Source organism: Cephus cinctus, unplaced genomic scaffold (assembly GCF_000341935.2).
Source record: "Cephus cinctus unplaced genomic scaffold, Ccin1 Ccin1_scaffold0160, whole genome shotgun sequence".
NCBI classification, from domain to species: domain Eukaryota; kingdom Metazoa; phylum Arthropoda; class Insecta; order Hymenoptera; family Cephidae; genus Cephus; species Cephus cinctus.
This window is the reverse complement of record NW_014332886.1, coordinates 3,542,404-3,561,761: the sequence shown is the minus strand read 5'-3', so window position 1 is coordinate 3,561,761 and position 19,358 is coordinate 3,542,404. Positions and strand designations below refer to the sequence as shown.

Below are 19,358 nucleotides of genomic sequence, written 5' to 3'. Positions count from 1 at the left end.
TATTGTATTAATTTTTATTTATTAGAACACATTGAGGCTCCTTAACGTGAAAGCCGAAGATGCTGGAACGTACATCTGTACAGCTACTAGTGGCCAAACTAGCATCGAGGTCCCTACTGTACTCATTGTAACTGGTGTAGTACCAAATTTCAATCAAGCACCTAAGAGTTACATAGCCTTGCGTCCACTACCTGATGCATATCTTAAATTTAACATCGAGGTATCATTCAAGCCTGAAAATGACGACGGTATCATTCTTTACAATGACGAAAAGGGTGATGGAAAAGGAGACTTCCTAATCCTTTCTCTTGTCAATGGATATCCTGAATTCAGGTATTAACAAAAGTATTTTAATCTAATCTATCGTTAACGTATACATTTTTAAACGTATGTATAAGCAATATCTTTATCTCTTGGTAGATTCTATCTTGGCTCTGGACGAGCTCGTATTCGCGCTGACAAGCCTATAACCCTTGGCCAATGGCATACTATTAAATTACAACGTGATCGCAAAGAAGGTACTATGTACGTCGACGGGGAGGGTCCCTACAAGGAATGGGCAACTGGCAGAAAGTTGGGATTGGATCTCATGGAACCTCTCTATGTCGGGGGTGTTCCTGACTATAGTGCAATTAGTAAACAAGCTGGTGCGAACAGTGGCTTTGTCGGGTGTATTAGCCGACTGGTTATTGGCGACTCACCGGTTGATCTGATTGGCGACGCCTCGGCTACGGTCGGCGTGACGACATGCGAAACTTGTGCCGAAAATCCATGCACCAATGGCGGAATTTGTCAGGAAGCTGCAGAAAAACAAGGATACACTTGCTTGTGCCGTGCTGGATACAGCGGCAAACTTTGCGAACATATTGGACAGCCTTGTTATCCCGGTAATTTTAAAATTCTTTAACACAATACAACGTAGTACATGGTTTATTTAACACTAGATTTACCATCTATTTATTCACTTTGACTGGTACTGGTATAAATGTCAATAACAAAAATTATATTTGTTACTAATGTATATAAAATAACATTAAGTTTATAAAATGTATTCTCTACTTATAGCTACAAAAGTCATATCATCATTTCTGAAATCAAATGATATATATAGTAGGAATTTTGAATTGAAATTGCACGACTAGTCAAAATGACTGGTCTGGTAAATCTAGTGTTAATTAAAAATTAATTGCATTTGTACAGCGAGAATAATGTTGTTCGTCATTGTTACCTAGGTGCTTGCGGCCAAGGAAGATGTTATAACAATGAAACTGGATTCACCTGTCTCTGTCCCTATGGAACTGGCGGTGATCGGTGTGAACGCTTCGTAAACGTCAACGAACCAGCATTCCATGACAATAATGCTTATCTGGCGTATACGACACCAAAAGCCATAAGGCGGTAAGTTGGTTACATTCGCGTTGTTGCATGTGCACGAATTTTCAGATATCCGAAAAGCATTTATGAGTTATCTATCAAAATAATATTTTAATTTACTTAAATGTGAGAGTAGAGATTAATGTTTTTCTTTACTTTGAAATATTATGATATTGGTAATTTGAATTGCTTATATTGCACGTTAAATTGTTGTTTTCGAATAGTTTGAATACACATATATGTAAGAAAGAAAGGAAAAGGATAGTCAAGCATTTCTCTTATGTCGTTCAATTTATAAATGATAAAAAATCGAATTGATGGATTCTAGGAAGAAAATTTTAATGCGATTTTTGATCCTAATTACAAAATTATTTTCAGGGCCAGAAAGCGATATACCGATACAAAACAGCGATTGCACTCTCGATCACACGTGCCACAGCTTAGAAATGCCAGATCCAGACCACATCCTAAAAACCACCACAACCTGCACCACACAAAACATTAGGCTTAACACAAAAATACCATGCACGTAGATAGTCATATGGAGCTTGACCGTAATTCCTTTGAAACCTCAATTTTATGACAATAATATTATGAGACGAGGTACTTTCCGAAAACTATTGACAAATGATACAGGCATATGAATAATTGATTTTTAAAGAATACAATAATTAACAAATTATATGACCTTCGGTTCTGCAGATAATGCGAAATTTAATTTAAGGATGTGTGTCACAACAAATCCGGAATACTTTCAATTTTTTTCCTGTTATGTAGACTTATCAACCTGTGAATTTTTCGGCTATTATAACTATTTATACAGCTAGAATATCATTTATATCCAACTTGACTATATTTGACTCGGACTAACATCCAGCCCAGCAGAAAATCAAAAAATTTGATTTATGTTTCAAGAGAGTATGGCAACAGAGCCGTCATACTTTCAGTATAAACAGTACATTTCAAAGTGATTACATTGCGAAAAGGTTAAAGGTGTTTCGTGAAAGATGAATCCGAGTTTTTGTTAAAAAAAATAATACGTTTTCAATTTTTAACGAAACCTGCATTAACCTATACTTATATCCCATACAAACCCAAATTTATTCCAAATTAATGTCCTTCCAGTGAAAATAGCATAGATGAAATGGGACTTTAAACAATAATTTTTTCTCTTAAATGAACGTTAAAGTACCCTTTTTTTAAAATCGATACAGTATCGTTAATATTGTAACATATTTTAAGTTCGTAAAGAAAATTACAAATTTATCTATTGGGCATACATCCTTAAAACATTTTTTTTTTGTAAAATTGAGTTTTCCATTGCTCTTTTTACAAGTCTATCTAGCAGGTAGTTCCTTAAAATGAAACTCCTGTTGTTATAATATTAGAACCTCAGTCAACTTACTAATTAATAATTAGAGTTTTGTACAGCTTTTTAATTAATACATTTAACGCGTGGCTGTAAGCCATATTCACTTTTAAAACTAAGGCGTTAAGTCACTGCCAAACCAGTTGCATTTAACCGTAACTACAGACAAAGCTTTAGAAATTTCAAAATCAGAATATCATATTGCAACTCTGTAAGTGTATGATAACGTTAACTGAAAAAAAATGTCAACATATATGTATAATATGTTTGTGCTTATGTATAAGAATCCTTATATGCAGAAAAATATATATTTCGTATATGAATGAATATCTATATACTCAATAGGTCAGCGAGCCTATGCTATTATATATAAATATAATATTTTATGAGCAAATAAAGTGTGAAGAGTTATGTGGTTTGATTTTTTTTTCGGTTTCATTACTTTTGCTCCAGCGATGTAAATACGTGTGTAATTCTTGATCTTTAATTACGTTTACATATGTTCATGGTGTTAGAGTGTGTGTCCAAATTTGTATATGGCTTTGTTCTATTCAATTATCGTAGTGGTAAAAAAATCCATTAAATCTTCAAAAGGTGAGTTTCATCGTAGATATTATTTTTCATACTGTATATGCAATTCATTTCGATTAATTAAATTAACCATAGCATTTCCAATTACAATGCCTATACCTTCACGCTATAATACACAGTAATCACTACTGATATGGGACATTCATTACAATTATTTATAACGCATGGTTAATAGCTATTAAACGTGAATGTAACACATATACTGCACATACACATTCCATTTCCATAATGAATTATCATATAATTTATTAATATAACTTGTGTGTACATTTATACTAATTGTAATTATAAGAGATAATTAAAATTATCCATAATGATCATAGGCTTAAATTCTCCATACATTTCAATCCATCCGACAATGGGGACGGTATCCTGATGTACAGCTCGGAAAGCGAGGATGGCCTCGGCGACTTTGCTGCGCTGATAATTAAGGACCGACACGTGGAATTCCGTTTCGACATCGGTTCAGGAATGGCGGTGGTCAGATCCAACCAGATCATTCAGCCGGGACTTTGGAGTCATGTAATAGTCAGTCGAGATTTCAAGGAAGGAAAGCTGTCAGTAAATGAAGAACCTCAGGTGGAGGGAAGATCTCCAGGTTCGTCAAGACTGATGACGTTAAATACACCCTTGTATGTCGGTGGGATTGACAGGACAAAGATAACGGTGAATAAGAACGTAGGGGTAGATAGAGCTTTCAATGGTTGTATCAATAAGGTAAGTCTATTGATTGCTTAAAATTATTAAATTTTATATTAGTCATTATATAATCTTTTACTCTTTCTTTATCTATCCAATAGCTGGAGATTTCTGCACAAAATATTCATCTCCTAAAGTCAGCAATTGACTCAGCCAATATCGAAGACTGTTCCATGCTTCATCCAACGACAACGACGGATTATACTCCAACGACTGCACAGCAATCTACAACATATCCTACGACTCAATATAATCCTTGTGCTTCTAATCCCTGTGTGCATGGTGTTTGTCAAGTGACGAGTACATACGAGTACTCTTGTACTTGTGAATATAGATATGTCGGTAGAAATTGTGAAAACGTGTTAAAACAGTGTGAAGTATTGAGTCCATGTAGAAACGGTGGTACTTGTACTGATCTTCATGGATCTTACAAATGCGATTGTCGACTTGGCTTCAATGGACAAGACTGCGAGAAGGGTATGCCATGGTTGATTTTATACCTGCAAGAGATCATTGATAGAGAAATATTTGACAAATTTTTTGCTGTTTCAGCTGCAGAAATTTCTTATGACGTGGCCTTTAAAGGGGATGGCTGGCTAGAGTTAGATAAGTCCATTATGACCGACGAAGAAGAGCGAGAAGTATTTGGATTTGAAATTTCAACGAATAAAAGTAACGGTTTGATAATGTGGCATGGACAAACCCCTGATGATTTTAATCCGGACGATTACATTGCTCTAGCTGTAGTAAATGGGTAAATATTATAACTTATGAATGCTGTGCTATCGGTATTACAAGAGCCGCATCATAACTGAATATATCAATTGCAGATATGTAGAGTATCAGTATAATTTGGGATCTGGACCAGCGGTTATTCGCGTGGCGGCTCAAAGAGTCGATGATGGCCAACGTCATAGAATTATATTAAAACGTCAGGGTAGCGACGGTAGTATAGAATTGAATGGGGAACACACTGAAAGTGGTGTCAGCGATGGTTTACAGCAAGTATTGAATACACGTGGTAGTGTATACCTTGGAGGTGTGCCTGATTATGCAATGACTTATGGAAGATACCAGGAAGGCTTTTCCGGTTGCATTTATACTCTTGAAGTCCAAGACTCAGGAGCTATTGACATCGGCGACAAAGCTATAAGAGGGAAAAACGTTTCGCCCTGCACTAGGTAAGGGAAATTTTTAAATAAAGATACTAATACTTATCACGAGTGACATGTAAGATGTTTATCATGTAATAAATGTTGCACGCTGCACAGAGCAAGATGGATACCATCTTCGTTGGTATTTACTAATGCCGAGACTGGTGTCTTCGACGACTTTGTACCTCCGCCACCAGTAAATATTATCCATCCAAAACCTACAGTCAACTTAGCATCGACTAATGATAAGAGAATTTCGTTAACTATCATTGTTGAAAATTTAATTGGTTTTGCATTGGACATTAGGCAACAGAGACTGGTTGTAATATTATTAAGTTTAGCTACCTTCACGGTAGGAAAATACTTGTTAAATTAATTAGCAATGAATTAAAGACGTGTATCTAGCACACGAGATACGCGCTTTTTACTATTGGTTACTGATGTTTTAAAGTAGCGTGTACAGTTTCGTAAGAAGCGCGTATCTTCGGGGGTTTGCCAATATTATTTGTAATTAATATATTTGTAAATCGTTTGATGCTTTACTAATGACTGGAAATGAACGATTAGACTGAGGTACGTGGTTAATATTCTGGACGTGTAAGAACTGTGCTGATTCTGTTTTAAGATTCTATTTAATTGATGATTCTACTCTGTTTATAATGGGCATTTTATTTTTTAACAGGAAGCCAAAAGGTCGGCTACCGGTCCGTGGTGATATTGGAATACTTGAAGGATGAATGGATATAATGTTTATGCCGCAAGAGCCAAATGTCATGGAACATCAATATCTGCAGAGAATTAAATAGCCTTTAACTAGTGAAAGTAAAATTGCCTGGTTTGAAACCAGTATACTCTGTGAGTGCGACGTCGGTATGGTGATATTGGTTGAAATATTTATCATTGTAAAAATATCTTTACAATGTCAAAGTAAGGAAAAGATATTCAAGTCAAAATCTAGTTCATATCTAAAGAAAGTATGCCGATTGCCCATTTGTTAAAATTATCAATACAATTTTAGAAGTCAGATCTGAATTTTGATTCAAACTTATTATTGTAAAGGAACGAGCTTAGGATTCCGATTGAATCATATAGTGCGTAAATCACGAAGTAATTTTATTCCTTATAATATAAATAATGATTTTATTAGATCCGATAAACATGGAGCTTTGAGTTTTTAAATAATCTTATTGTTAAATCAAAATTCAGATCCTGTACGTGAATGTGTTGAAAGAAAGAAAAAAAAGCTGAAGCTACGAATTCATAGAAGATAATTGTTGTAATTTGTGCATGCACTTATTTTGCGTCTATTCCGAACTTTTGGGAAATAATATTGAAGCTCGATAATACGGCTCTTAGCTGCATAAGCAATGCGCGGGCAGTTTTATATACACAGATATATATATATAGACTATATCCAATAATATATTACCCATATAACACTATTAATGATACTAATATCGTAATTTTGTAATTGAAGATAGTCATTTTCTACCGCTTTGTTTAAGATACACTGTTATCATACATATTGCTGGCGATATAATTCTCATCTATGATCAGAGTACGTTTACAATGCATTTAGGATACTGCACAATCGTTAGTTTACCAAAATGAAAAAAAAAAAGATCTGAATTGGCTGTACCCACGCTGTAGTCTATGTAGTCTTTATATTTTCCAGACTTTAATTTCCCTGAATCAAGGTTTCCTATGAATTTTAAAGGAATCAGATTATACTTCAGCTGACGTTTTTTAGCAGCTGATAACTGACTGACAGTACATGTTCGCACATAATGGTATAATATAATTTTTCACTGCCATATTCTGATTTGTTAGTCTTTGCCATAATATGCCAACGTGCTATCCTCGTATGCGACATTTATAGTTGCTTCATACGTATAATAAAGTAATGACAGCTAGATACTTTATTGCCATAAAAATGTCACGATGAAATAATGTGATATGAATGCAAGAGCGTTACTTACAAAATGTTTGCGTAGTCAAGTTCGACGTCAATAAAAATTACCAATTAGGAATATTGAGCTACGTACAACTGGGGACATAAATATGCGGTCTAATTTTCAATACGAGATGCAATGCAATCTAACCAGTGTATAAGATAAGATATAGTCTTATACGTTTATCATTTTATAAGATTCATCTTTACTAGACATACTTCCCTTCCTAAATGCAATATTCAAACTTTCATGCACCAGCTCGTATACATATAGCAATTTAATATAGCTGTTACGTGTGTAAAGCGACTAGGCAACTGCTTGCAGAATGAATTATTGTATTGAAAAGTTATTAGTTTATACATTGTCAATTCAAAGTAAATTTACTGTACATATCATACTCTGAGTGCTCGATAGTATTCATACTTAGAGTAAAAAAAAATTTGAATTAAATAACAAACGCAATAAAGCCTTACTGCACAAAATCATCACAAAAATGGCAAAAGCTTGCGATAAAATGTTGTTATACGAAAGACTTTGTGTACCGGCCATGAGATTCCAATCACTAGCAGAATTTCACATACATAAGCGTTGCTACGCGGATCTTCTAAATATAGTTTTTATGCTGTAACGACTGCACCAACATTTTGTGGGTGACTGCAGGTGCAGGTGGTTAATGAGCAATTGATTCTAAAGGAGAGATGTTAATTAATGTAAGCTCACAAGCCGTTGTTAAGTTAACGTCGGAGGGATGCTTCTGGATGTTGGTGCATGCGCAAAAAATTGTAACGTAATACGTACTATGCATATAATCATAAGTTCTGAAAGTATATAGCATTATATGAAAGTGTAGCAATTATTGTTATATAATAATTCCCCAAAAAGAAATGAGACAATAAATATAATTTTGGTAAATATCGTTGCACTTATATTAATGTTACCGACAGTCACAATTAACTTTCATCATGCTGTGAAATAATTGATTTCGCAGATTCCTCTTTCGCGCCGAGAAAGACAAAAGTGATGCTAATGCATGAAGCGAGCTGTCAATATTATTGGGCTAAAACAGTGAAAAAAAGTTATTGTCTGTTCAATATGTCGAAGGTAACTAAATTATTATTATAATATGTAAAAATTAATCACGTTATGTTCATACAGAGAAAGGGTAATGAGATAAATGTTAAGAATATGGAGAAAGACAATACTGAGCTCACGTCCACGTCAGAACCTTCTTCTGCAGCTCCCCCAATAGAACGGTGCATTGAAATAACCATCAAAGCGATAGAAAATATTGTTAATATATTCAAATATGTTTATTCTAATTCAAAAATTGTATTCAGACAATCGTCAATTAATTCCTTACTTAACAGATACGAAAGCATAACATGCTCTTGACTGTTTCCATTCAACACAAGGATCTTATACTGGGAGAAAGTGATGCCATAGATATTTTACCAAATTCTCCAGATCCTCCAGCTGCGTACGATATCAATTATACTGTACAATTTCCAATAACTGTCAATAAGCGAAGTAGTATAGATGCAGTGTTATCCGCTCCGATTCTCAGTAAGTCGATTGACATGATATTTGTATCTTTTGATATATTAAAAATTACATCTAATATAATATTCTAGTAAAAGTAACGGAGAGATTTAATGAGAATGCAGAAATTCATAGTCCCATTTCGGAGCAGAATGTCTCCAAGAAAAAAACAAGGAACAAATCTGCTGCTAAAAATTCTCAGCCTACAAATGAGACAAAACTCACTGGAATATGTAGTTTGGATGTGATGCCTTTATTATTGGGTAGATTAATGAATGCCGTTCAAGAATTGATACCGCAATTGTCGATTCTTGAACTTGACTATTTTTTTTATCAGGTGAAAAATGTGTAACGGAAAAGTTAATAATGGAAATTCCAAAGATGTCTTACAGCGGTGCTGCTGTTTCATGGCCAAATCTTCCCATGTTGATTGTCACCATGAAACACGATAAAGAAATTGATTTTTTTCCTCAAGACATGCAAGCGAATTTTCTTACTATTACCTTGGAAAGCATTTATAATCCATTACCCAGTTTTACTGATGATTATGAGTTCATAGGTGGTACAATTGCGTATATCGACAGCGAGGTAAGCGTGGACCATTTATATTTTAACATAGAAAACTCCAATGTTTGTATATAGGTACCGGATGACATAATATTTAAAGACGGAAGGTGGACAAAAGTTTGTGATTTTGAAAGAAATAAACGTTGGCAGGAATTGCATTTCCTGGAGAATCGAGCAAAAAATTCTAAACAAAAACTTAATTGTGACGCTAAAGGTACAAAGAACGAGTTCAAGACTGTCTTTGACCTGAAGGTAATGATACTGACGTAAAAACTGGCGTGATCTGCAAGCTACGAAAATACAATTGATAATCTTAAAATTATTAGAAAAAGATGGAGGAACATGCACCAAGAATCGAATGGAATTATATGAGTCGCCATATCATTTTACACATAGGAAATCGATTGATGCAGGAACATATTAACAAGTAATAAGAACGGGATTGACTAATAAGTCTGTTGGCCTTTTTATATTTAGTAATAATATTTTTTATTAAGATACAAATATTGGCCATTTGTATTTATGATGACGCCAAAGCATTTTGGAGGGAGCCAATCAAAAAGCAAAGACACGTCTCAACCACAACTTTATCAATGTTACATCGACGTGACCGAGTTACTTTATCCAGGAAGTAATTAATTAATTAACGATATGACGAGTGAATACATTGATAAATAATCAATAATTCAGGAACGAGGACTCGTGTAGTCACACAGCTGTACACATACAATCCGTCTAGCATGTTGAAGAAAACTGGGATAGAAAGAGATATTTTTGGGTTAAACGCTGGAAAGGAGCCAAAAGAGAAAGATAAGAAAGAGAAAGGAAATATTAAAGAGAGACCGATGTCTGCGGTTAATATATTCAACAATGAGATATTCGTAATGTCCATTAAATTTTAACTAACCTATCAATACTTTCTTAGGCTTTGTCAGTCACACAAGAAGCAGAGACGCCAAGTGTTCCTTTAACCACAGAAGCTGGTGATCCTGTTGTTGTTCTGATTGAACTGGAACTATACACTCCCCTTATACAGTGTCGTGCTAAGATTGATTTTACGAACGCGTGACTATCAAAACGACATATTTAATAAATCATGATACGTTTGAAATTCCTAAATTCACGGTAACTTATTTTCGGTAGTTTGGAAGAGATGATAACGACAACTAAAGTGCACGATCCTTATCCTTACACAATTCAGTTGGCAGAAGAACAATATTTGAATAGCATCAGAAAATTAGTAGACACCATTACGGAGGGTTATAGAGTAAATCACATTTTATAAAGTAGATTGTAAAAAAAATACAATTAGAGATTGATTACATATATATTTTTATAGGATTTTATTGAAAAAAATAATACCAGCCAAAATCAAGTGGATGGCTCAGTAATGGAATCGTGTAATGAAACTGAAATTGAAAATTCTTCAAGTTCTAAAATATTTTCTGAAAAAAGCAAAAGTACTCAACCTGAATCACTTAAGGTTTTCGGATCGGTAAATTTTATAATTATTCAACTATATTTATTTAACTAACTGTGCTACTTTCCAGGACGAATTATCGCGATTTATACGATATCTTTACGAGACAGGTTTGTACGTTGCCATTCAAAGTACATTGAAAAAGAAAATGATCTTTTTGTTAGATCAAAAATTCAAGTCAAAAATGCACATATTGCATTCCAAAGAGGGTCAAGTGCGTTAGAGCAACGTTAGAACTTATTTGTTGCATAACTTTTACATGCCTTTTTGTTTCTATAGGATTTCATTGCAACGGCCTATATATATTTGACAGAGCAAATGCACTTGGCGATAAATAAAGAAGTAGAAGGTCACGTTATCAATAAGCAACATTTGGAATCTACCAATTTGATAAACTACTGTTACTATGCTGAGGAAGCTGATGAATTAAATCATATAGATGACGCAAAACGATATCACAGAACAGTGAACAATTAAAATAATTAAACATTTAGCTGGAAATTGGCTAATCAATCCTTTTTTTAGGCAATTGCCAATGAGAAAACCAATCCTGATACATGGATAATGTACGCAACTTACCTGATAAAGATCAAAGATCATAATCGTGCGATCGAATGTTGTCGTGAAGCGATTGTTCTCGACAAACGACACAAAATTGCGTGCGTTTCGATTTCTTTAGAAATTTTATCGCATCAATTTAAACACATAACGCAACACTTGTCCTTTATTACTTATCAGTCTGTTACTTTACGGAATACTACTTTGGACAGAGGGTGAAAATCGGGAAGCGGAAATATTTTTGAAATCCGTCACTTCCTTGTATCCCAGGTTTACAGAAGGCTGGATGATCCTACATCTGTTTTATATTCGCACAGAATACTATCCTGGTAGTTATGATATCATAATATTACTTGGTGCATAAAACTATGGATAATATTACGTAATTATATTTTAGGCGTAGACCTGACCATTCAGGTGGCAGAAAAATGTCTAAACGACAAGGACCGGGACACGGTGAATGTAAAATATTTAACTCTAGAACCTCTTGCATGGTCGATGATTCACTGTCCAAAGGATCAGATATACATCATAACTGCAGTCTTGTTGCTAAAAATGAACCTTTACGATGTAGGTCGAATCTTTAATTTACTAAAGCATATTACAGGCAATGGTATAATCTTCGTTTCAGTTCGCCGGTATAGCACTGGCACAAGAGCTAGCTATCTCTGGTAGATCGACGCCATTTTTATATTACATGGCAGTTCATCATTATCTATTAGGTAGATACGATGATGCTTTGTCGCATCTGAAAGAAGCTCAATGTCAGCACGGTATGGTTGGTAAATTAACTATTATAATTAAATCCAACAATATTATAAGCAACTACTGAAATGTCATACTCTTTTGAAAATGCAGGATTATTCCATTGGTAGCTTAATGGGCCATTGCCATTATAAAGAAGGAAATCTTGAGGACGCCATGTACTCTTATGAATTTGTAAACATGATTTTTGACAGCCCAGATGATATGCATTTAGTGCATTTGAGGTAAACACAGAATAATATCAATGCAACGAGAGCTCTGAGTATCATTGTATTTATAATTTATGTAGAATGGGACAATATTGTTTAGACACTGAGCAAAATACTGATGCTATAAAGTATTTCTTAAATTCTTCAAAATTTTTACCTACGCCACAATCCTGGCTCGGTGCAGGAGTAACTTACTATTATGTAAGTAAAATTTTAATGCTGTAAATAATTATCCTTGAAATGTGTAAACTTGTAATTATATCCTAAAAACAGTCGACTCAATTCGAAAAATCTGAAATGGCTTTGATGGAAGCCAATAAACTAGACAGTCGTAATTGTGATATCTGGGGTTACTTGTGCCTTTTGAATATGTCTTTACAACGTCATGACGAATTTCAACAGTGCTACAGACAGGCTGTCAAGGTAAACCCAATGAGGATGGTAACTCTTCAAATTCTGGAAATATTTCTAATATTAGAGACGAAGGGAGAATACGTATGCACTTAGCAAGCAGTACAGATTTATTAACAATTTTTTTTTTCATTTTTTGTTTCCATTGCGTTAGAACAATCTTAAAAACGTAAAGCTATGGCTGATGATAACACGGTCGATGGAGGTTCTGGGATACTCGGCGCCGATGCTGGCGGCAACGTCAAAAATAAATAGCGTCGAGGAATTTTCGAAAAGTGGAGCCGATGCCAATGAAAGTGTAGGCGTAATAGGAAACGAAGATGATAAAGACAACGAGACATAGATAAATAGTACGCCATAAAAAACGCCTACTACTGACAAGAATAAAAAGCAGCACGACATTAAGACTTGCTACTTGATATTTTTTTTTTAATACAAAAATATAGAATTCCCGCTGTCATCGGCAGCCACTCGCTAAATTCCTCGCTGTAAAAGTATTTAATTGTAGCTGCAAAATTAGAGGCGCCACTTGAGAAGTTGCCAGCGCCGATTATAAATATTAAACTTAAATAACAATAAAGGAAAATAGTAAATTAAATAATAAAATTGATATACATATAAACTATAAAAACTTGTAACGATATAACTATTGTTGCATCAATGTCATAGGAATAAAATTGTTTTTGGTTATATATTTTTTTGCATTTCATTCCGTCTTCGATACTCATCCACATTATAGTCTTGCGTGATTACTTTTCGAGTGCCAAATGTCGGATATAAAAATATTATTAAAATGTTCAAAATAAATATCATTCTTGTATATAATACATATAAAATTGTATAACCGGCAGACAGCCATTAATTCAGTGCTAAATCAGTTATATTCATTGACGGAAGTAATTAACTGTGCCACCATAATAACCAAAATATGTGCGCTTTCATTATTCAAAAGTAAAACGAACTCTCTAATAGTTTATAGTCAAAAATTAATGGCATTGTAAGTTATTGGCAGCATTATTTACCATTCACTTTTTGTCGTAAGCCACCAATGCCTTTTAATCATTCAAAATAAAATTAAATAAAAATGATGAGATATCACTAGCAATCCGATAGATAATTTCTGTTATATATATAGTCATACAAGAAAATGACAATTAGTTATTCTTCTATAATAAATATTAATACACCAAACACTCCTTTTTTCCGTTCGAGAATATAGACGGTTTTCTGATGACATGATAAAAACAAAAAAAAAACACCTCATTCAAATTTACTGAAATAAAGAAAAAAAATAAAATTTTGTTAAACTATAAATGCGCTCTCGGTTATGACGTGCTATACTTGATTCTCAAACTATTATATTATTTTTAATAAGTTATGGCTATAAATTACTACGAGTAAGAAATGAATCAAGAATATTACCATATAACCGATTAAATTATTTCCATGAAAATATTTAGCCTCAATTGTTATGTCACGAGTTATGCAACGCGTTATTGGAAACAGTGAAATTCCAGCATTTTTTTCTCTTTCTAAAGTGAGCATTAGGAAAAGTTGAATCAGTAAAACATGATTTGAAATTAATAGCAAACTTTGCTACACCATAGTATTTCTTATACTACCATTTTTTTTGTTTATCACATGATTTACGTGTTACCAACACGATTAGCGATTGGAAAACACAGAGTGCATTGAATGCGATCATGAACCCCTTGGCAGGCTGCCTATTAAATAGACGTACTGTACATTTTACACTCTATACCTGCTAATAAATGCTATAATTCTCTATAATTAATTTTCATTACGTCGTGGACGAGTGGCAATCTTGACTGAGTCATTATCTACGAATAGAGTTTAGTACGAGAGACCGAGGAAATTGTTGGACAAATTTAAAATTGGAGCCAATACGATATAATTGCTAATAACAGCAGCAGATACCCCTAATGAATTGTCTGCACATATTGATTTTTTACTGGTCTATACTGAATTTATAATAATAACAATTGTTTATTCACAACAGTTTGTAGTATTTGAAAAAGTACTCTTCCTCCAAAATGATTCACCAACCTTAAGAAATATCAGCATTTCTATGATTTCTAACTTATCGTACATGTCACATACAACATAGCACTTGTACAGCCTTAAGAACTTTTTCGTCCAGTTATTTGATTCAACAAGTAACAATAGTATTACCTACAATGAGAGAGGCCATAATCACATCAATTCGACGTATGCTAAATTTTCTATGTACTAGCATTTATTATGCTTTTTATATTTCTGTAAGAAAGATTTATATCGTTTATGTATATGTATAACTGATTATAAACAAAAATAATATCATATCGTTCCATCTGAACTATACATTTGTCTAACAAATGAAGAATGCTGCCTTGTTCACACACGTGTATGAATTAGTTGACAACTTTCTAGTTTCACTACCAACGATACTGATAACTAATCCTTAACCACCAAACGAATATCATTATACCTAAAAACGAGCTTTAGGTATTGATTCATAATAAAAAGTATTTGATGTTACAACCGAACCAAGGGGATGATCTTTCAAATCACTCTTGTGATCCAATGATTTCTGTCTCCGCTTCTTTCTTCACGAGAGCTTTTGCAGATTTATCATCATTATTTGAAGTATTATTATCTTCGAGAACTTCTTTCTGATCGGATTCTATCAAATTATTAATAGTATCATTCACCTTGACAGCATCCTTCTCCTCACCATTGTTGTTTGCAGGTTGTTCCGCTTCTTTATTGACTTCTTCGCTCAGTATTGGGGCACTGATTATTAGCTCTTTATTCTTGGCGGTATTTTCTTCTGTAACAATTTCTGGTTTCGTTAAAACTTCCGGTGGTGTTTCTACACCTTGAAGTTCCTTCGAATCATTTGTGGTCGTTAATTTTTCAATAGGACTCTTGGAGAACTCATCAGTCGATGGCAGCTGTACCAAATCTGGTGTATCTGCTTGATGCTCTGATATTTCAACAGGTACATTACCTTGTACCAAGGCCTTGTCAACTGTGTCTGACTTTGTGTCAGCAGCATTGAGATCGGTATTATCACAGATTGCGTCCTTAGTGCCATCGGTAATCTCTTTGGTAGAATTATCTAATATAGTCTTTGTTTCCCCTTCATCATTCACTTTCTCTTTCTCATCATCTAATGCAATTTGAGTATAATCGTTAGCTAATGCTTCGACAAAGCCTGAGTCGTCGTGTCCAATCGAGTCTTCGAATATCTCAACGTCCTCTTTCTCAATTGTCTCAACAATCTCTGTTGTCACTTCATTATTCTTTTTTAAAAGTTTTACTTCAGTGTTCGAAACTTCTTCCTTGGTATCATCGATATTACCCGCATAACTCTTAACTTCATCACCATGTTCTTCAACTTGTATGGTACTGATGGTCGAACTAGAATCTCCAAAGTTTGCAGAATTTTCAATATCCGTTAAGTCGTTCTTTATTTTAACAGTATTCTCATGACTCTGTTCTGTCCTAGATGAGTTTCGATTAAAACTTTTCGATTTCTCAACACGACGATGAGGTCGCTGTGATTCCGAATTATTTAGATCCTTTGACTTGTCAACAGTTCGCTTCTGAGGATATGGTGATTTTGGGGAATCGTTGCTAGAATTAATAGACCTTCTCTGGGAATGCGGCGATTTCGGAAAATCTTTAAATTCTTTCCTCTGAAGGTAAGGTGATTTAGACTCATTTTCGCCACGTTTTTGGGGTCTCGACCCTATTGTGGCATCATCATGTTTAAATTCTTTTCTTTGTGGGAATGGTGACTTTGAGCCACTATCTTTTTTCCTTTGTGGGTGAGGACTTTTTGAAGTGGAACTTTGCGATGCGTTGGGATTGAAATGAACACCCCTGGATTTGTCATCAAAGGATTTTTGTCGTGGAAAAGTTTCGAGTTCATTAGTTACAATTTCATTTTCTGACTGACTGCTGTACATAACTCGAGTCTTTTGACGAGGACCAACTCTTCCGGTTCCGGCTATACTTGGAGAGCTCACTGTCAAACACACCACTGAAGTGATTAGCTTAATAATATATAATTAATAACATTACGTAGCAGTACGATATACCTTTCACGCTCATGACAGGCCCTTTCGATGCGTTGGATCCTTGATTCAATGTAATCTTAATACTTTTATCAGTAGCAGTAACAGTTCTCTCATCAGAATTAGTTGGCGATAGTGGTGCTGGTCCCGATGTTAATGTTGAACAATGATACTGTTCATAAGAATTGGAGTGATGATAGCCACGATTATTATGCGAACCTCTTGAAGTACCACGCATAAAATGATGATTGCCTCCACGACCGCGATTTGTATATTCGGAACCTAAAAATAAAATTATTATCAATCTAATGATATTCCTCTGATGTGCATACAGCAATTTCAAACGTTTCTATAAAATGATTTACTGACTATCTGAATGGTGACGCTTATCAAGATCTTTGTGATCTTTTCGAATAATGTCACCTAACGTAGTTCGAGATTCTCTTGGTAGTGATTCGTCTTCTATGTTTACCTACAATATTTTTATATATTTTATCTTTCTATTATTTATGGTTTATCGTTTATTCTTACACTCTAAAACTTTAATAACATGGAACTTACTTTATCAATATCCCATTCACGACGCCAACTACCCTCAGCAGTGCGTTGTCTACTGATACGAGCCTCGTCAATGCGATTACGTTCAGCTCGCCATGCTTCATATTCAGGCAAAGTATCTGGTCTCTGTACTGTTTGATGCCCTCGGAAGTCCTAGATAAAATTAGAAAATATTTTTATAAAATTCTACATATGGTGGAATGGATATATTTTGAACTCTAAATTGTTCACATACTTTGATGTGCACATCTCTGCCACCGCTTCCTCTTTTCCGAAAACTTCCGCGTGATGGCTTGTTACGTCCTCTATTTCTTTCATTATCTCTGGGTTCTTCCATAGCATGCTCTTCTCGTTCAGAGTCAGCCAGGAAATTATATTTAGGATCAGGTGGAGGTCCATCACCCTGAAACATATAGATAAAACCAATGAGAAATTCTTCTATAAAAAGGCTGATACATGTGTTAGCTTCCATGAATATAATACATACTTCAGCAAAAATATGTACTTTTTTGCTATTTCCACCTGCTGCATGATATTGTAGAGGATGCTCATGTTCTCTATTAGTTGGTTTTGGCTTTTGATTAGTTCTAGGTAGAGGGTTAGAAAATTCTGGGGGCTCTTTTCGTTCTGGCCAATCTGTTGAAGGTACCATTTTGACCAATGCATTCAACTTTGCAGCATTTTTCTTATCAGCTTCCACTTCCTTTCAAGGAAATATACTTAAATAATACTTTTCATTTCAATAGAATGGTAATAAACAATATTCTATTAAAAACAATACCTCATGTCGTCTCCTAATTTCTTCATTCTGTTGCCTAATCTTATTAATCTTTTCTTCTAAAGAATTTGATGCCATCTGAAATAAAATAAGTATAAAGAATATCATATAAACTTATAACAGCATTCAAACGATTATTAAATAAAGAAATCATGTCAATATTATGACATAATTAGCTTTCTCATGTTGCTCATAACATCTATATCAGACTAAAATACTTGGAGATGATCACGAAAGAAAATAGCATTGTTATACAATGCGAAGATACATTATATGATGTCCAAATAGGTTCTTAGAGCTATACTGCAGCAAAGAGCCACAAAAATATTGAATAATGAATAAGTTAGTATAAAAGAACCAGAAAAATAATTTCATAGTTAACCTTAAATAAAGCCGGCTGTTCCCAATGATCAGTTCGAAACGTCCTTGCATAAACGTGTTAAGTCCTGATAACTACTCGATGATATTAAGCAAATTATCAAGCAAACATTCATATCACGTCCACCTATGTCATTCACGTGGAATGTCACTTCTAAATTCCTTTACTGTTTTACCGTTCATCCTCAGCCTGTAAATAGCCATAGCAGATATGGCTCAGTCGCTGGTTAATTATTCTTTTGCCACTCACCTTTTATAGGCGAGCACTTCAAGCTCTATGACCATCTACGAATCGACCACAAAATCGGAGCGGAAATAACCCGTGTTTTAAAAGTCCTTACTACAAGTGCAACACCGAAACACGAGCGAAGCGACACCCTGCATGCCAGCGATGTAAAACTAGCATAAACAGACGCAAATTTTTTTAGAAATATTAGACCTTGCGCGCCTGCGTGAATTGTACATACATCTCATTGAATTAATGTTGCGTTTATCAATTAAAACACTTTGAAAGAAAGGACATCTAAAACGATTTTGAAATATAGATAAATAGTAGTAATGCATATTATAATGTTCCACAATTGATTTTATGCAGGTACAAGAGCAAACTTCAGCCTCTCATGCTAATAAATTAAACACTAATGTAAACAATATGCTCACCTTTAAACAATAAAGTGTGAATCGATATGAAGCCAATAGATTGTATTTCGCATACTCCTTCACTTCAATTTAGTAAATTGCAGTTCACATATGAAACTTCAAGACCTTCACTGACATTTTTTTTCTAAATATCCCAACTTTCTTCATTGCATCGTGTACATTTACAGCACAGTTTACAGAAACAGATATACAGTCACTGCTAAGATGGCTTTTGCCATGCGCAGAGTGGGTTAT

The 19,358-nt window shown here is 34.4% G+C and overlaps 5 protein-coding genes across 14 annotated transcripts in view; 4 read left to right on the top strand and 1 right to left on the bottom strand.

Annotated features, from left to right (window-relative positions):
* LOC107263585 (basement membrane-specific heparan sulfate proteoglycan core protein) overlaps window positions 1–8,051 on the top strand; it is a 108,232-nt gene extending 100,181 nt beyond the window's left edge. The window contains exons 51-59 of the mRNA XM_025080977.1: window positions 26–333; window positions 421–887; window positions 1,233–1,398; window positions 3,658–4,051; window positions 4,135–4,510; window positions 4,586–4,787; window positions 4,864–5,214; window positions 5,305–5,760; window positions 5,870–8,051. Of these exons, the coding sequence (XP_024936745.1) occupies window positions 26–333; window positions 421–887; window positions 1,233–1,398; window positions 3,658–4,051; window positions 4,135–4,510; window positions 4,586–4,787; window positions 4,864–5,214; window positions 5,305–5,563 (2,523 nt within the window). The 3' untranslated portion in view covers window positions 5,564–5,760; window positions 5,870–8,051. The remainder of the gene's footprint in view (window positions 1–25; window positions 334–420; window positions 888–1,232; window positions 1,399–3,657; window positions 4,052–4,134; window positions 4,511–4,585; window positions 4,788–4,863; window positions 5,215–5,304; window positions 5,761–5,869) is intronic.
* Window positions 8,052–8,231: 180 nt separating this feature from the next.
* On the top strand, window positions 8,232–9,923 carry LOC107263549. The gene is made up of 8 exons (XM_025080956.1): window positions 8,232–8,240; window positions 8,295–8,429; window positions 8,507–8,702; window positions 8,759–8,941; window positions 9,016–9,266; window positions 9,321–9,497; window positions 9,572–9,672; window positions 9,743–9,923. The coding sequence occupies exons 1-8, from the start codon at window positions 8,232–8,234 to the stop codon at window positions 9,882–9,884; spliced, it is 1,194 nt and encodes a 397-aa protein (XP_024936724.1). The 3' UTR covers window positions 9,885–9,923.
* On the top strand, window positions 9,664–11,291 carry LOC112493792. 6 transcript variants are annotated; one of them, XM_025081014.1, is made up of 6 exons: window positions 9,664–10,099; window positions 10,171–10,310; window positions 10,389–10,512; window positions 10,585–10,740; window positions 10,796–10,835; window positions 11,005–11,291. In XM_025081014.1, the coding sequence occupies exons 1-6, from the start codon at window positions 9,986–9,988 to the stop codon at window positions 11,061–11,063; spliced, it is 633 nt and encodes a 210-aa protein (XP_024936782.1). In that variant the 5' UTR covers window positions 9,664–9,985; the 3' UTR covers window positions 11,064–11,291. The 6 variants fall into 6 exon arrangements, with proteins under 6 accessions (XP_024936782.1, XP_024936779.1, XP_024936778.1 ...); XM_025081011.1 differs by having other exon boundaries at window positions 10,585–10,728; window positions 10,796–10,939; window positions 11,005–11,225; XM_025081010.1 differs by having other exon boundaries at window positions 10,796–10,939; window positions 11,005–11,225.
* LOC112493615 (cilia- and flagella-associated protein 70) lies at window positions 11,255–13,047 on the top strand. The gene is made up of 8 exons (XM_025080998.1): window positions 11,255–11,384; window positions 11,464–11,612; window positions 11,681–11,853; window positions 11,915–12,061; window positions 12,142–12,272; window positions 12,338–12,458; window positions 12,531–12,680; window positions 12,823–13,047. Exons 1-8 carry the CDS (start codon window positions 11,290–11,292, stop codon window positions 13,009–13,011), a joined length of 1,155 nt encoding a protein of 384 aa, XP_024936766.1. The 5' UTR covers window positions 11,255–11,289; the 3' UTR covers window positions 13,012–13,047.
* Window positions 12,761–19,257, bottom strand: LOC107263587 (titin homolog). Of its 5 annotated transcripts, XM_015730945.2 has the most exons (10): window positions 19,125–19,257; window positions 18,715–18,863; window positions 18,469–18,654; window positions 18,090–18,164; window positions 17,796–18,011; window positions 17,544–17,711; window positions 17,312–17,461; window positions 17,120–17,222; window positions 16,775–17,032; window positions 12,761–16,701 (listed from the first exon to the last, which is right to left on the bottom strand). In XM_015730945.2, exons 4-10 carry the CDS (start codon window positions 18,162–18,164, stop codon window positions 15,236–15,238), a joined length of 2,436 nt encoding a protein of 811 aa, XP_015586431.1. In that variant the 5' UTR covers window positions 18,469–18,654; window positions 18,715–18,863; window positions 19,125–19,257; the 3' UTR covers window positions 12,761–15,235. The 5 variants fall into 5 exon arrangements, with proteins under 5 accessions (XP_015586431.1, XP_015586430.1, XP_024936755.1 ...); XM_015730944.2 differs by lacking the exon at window positions 18,469–18,654; XM_025080987.1 differs by lacking the exon at window positions 18,715–18,863 and having other exon boundaries at window positions 19,125–19,248.
* Between the last annotated feature and the right edge of the window lie 101 nt (window positions 19,258–19,358).

Bases quoted from the DNA above. Each gene is read 5' to 3' on its own strand.
- LOC107263549 (XM_025080956.1), top strand. The intron at 8,430-8,506 runs GTTAATATATTC...CTTACTTAACAG, and splicing joins TCAAAGCGATAGAAAATATT to ATACGAAAGCATAACATGCT. The intron at 9,498-9,571 runs GTAATGATACTG...TAAAATTATTAG, and splicing joins AGACTGTCTTTGACCTGAAG to AAAAAGATGGAGGAACATGC.
- LOC112493792 (XM_025081010.1), top strand. From the start codon at position 9,986: ATGTTGAAGAAAACTGGGATAGAAAGAGATATTTTTGGGTTAAACGCT. The intron at 10,513-10,584 runs GTAAATCACATT...ATATTTTTATAG, and splicing joins CCATTACGGAGGGTTATAGA to GATTTTATTGAAAAAAATAA. The intron at 10,741-10,795 runs GTAAATTTTATA...GCTACTTTCCAG, and splicing joins CACTTAAGGTTTTCGGATCG to GACGAATTATCGCGATTTAT.
- LOC112493615 (XM_025080998.1), top strand. From the start codon at position 11,290: ATGTACGCAACTTACCTGATAAAGATCAAAGATCATAATCGTGCGATC. The intron at 11,613-11,680 runs GTAGTTATGATA...ATTATATTTTAG, and splicing joins TCGCACAGAATACTATCCTG to GCGTAGACCTGACCATTCAG. The intron at 12,459-12,530 runs GTAAGTAAAATT...TCCTAAAAACAG, and splicing joins CAGGAGTAACTTACTATTAT to TCGACTCAATTCGAAAAATC.
- LOC107263587 (XM_015730945.2), bottom strand. From the start codon at position 18,164: ATGGCATCAAATTCTTTAGAAGAAAAGATTAATAAGATTAGGCAACAG. The intron at 18,012-18,089 runs GTATTGTTTTTA...TTTCCTTGAAAG, and splicing joins AAATTAGGAGACGACATGAG to GAAGTGGAAGCTGATAAGAA. The intron at 17,223-17,311 runs GTAAGTTCCATG...AAAATATTGTAG, and splicing joins GTGAATGGGATATTGATAAA to GTAAACATAGAAGACGAATC.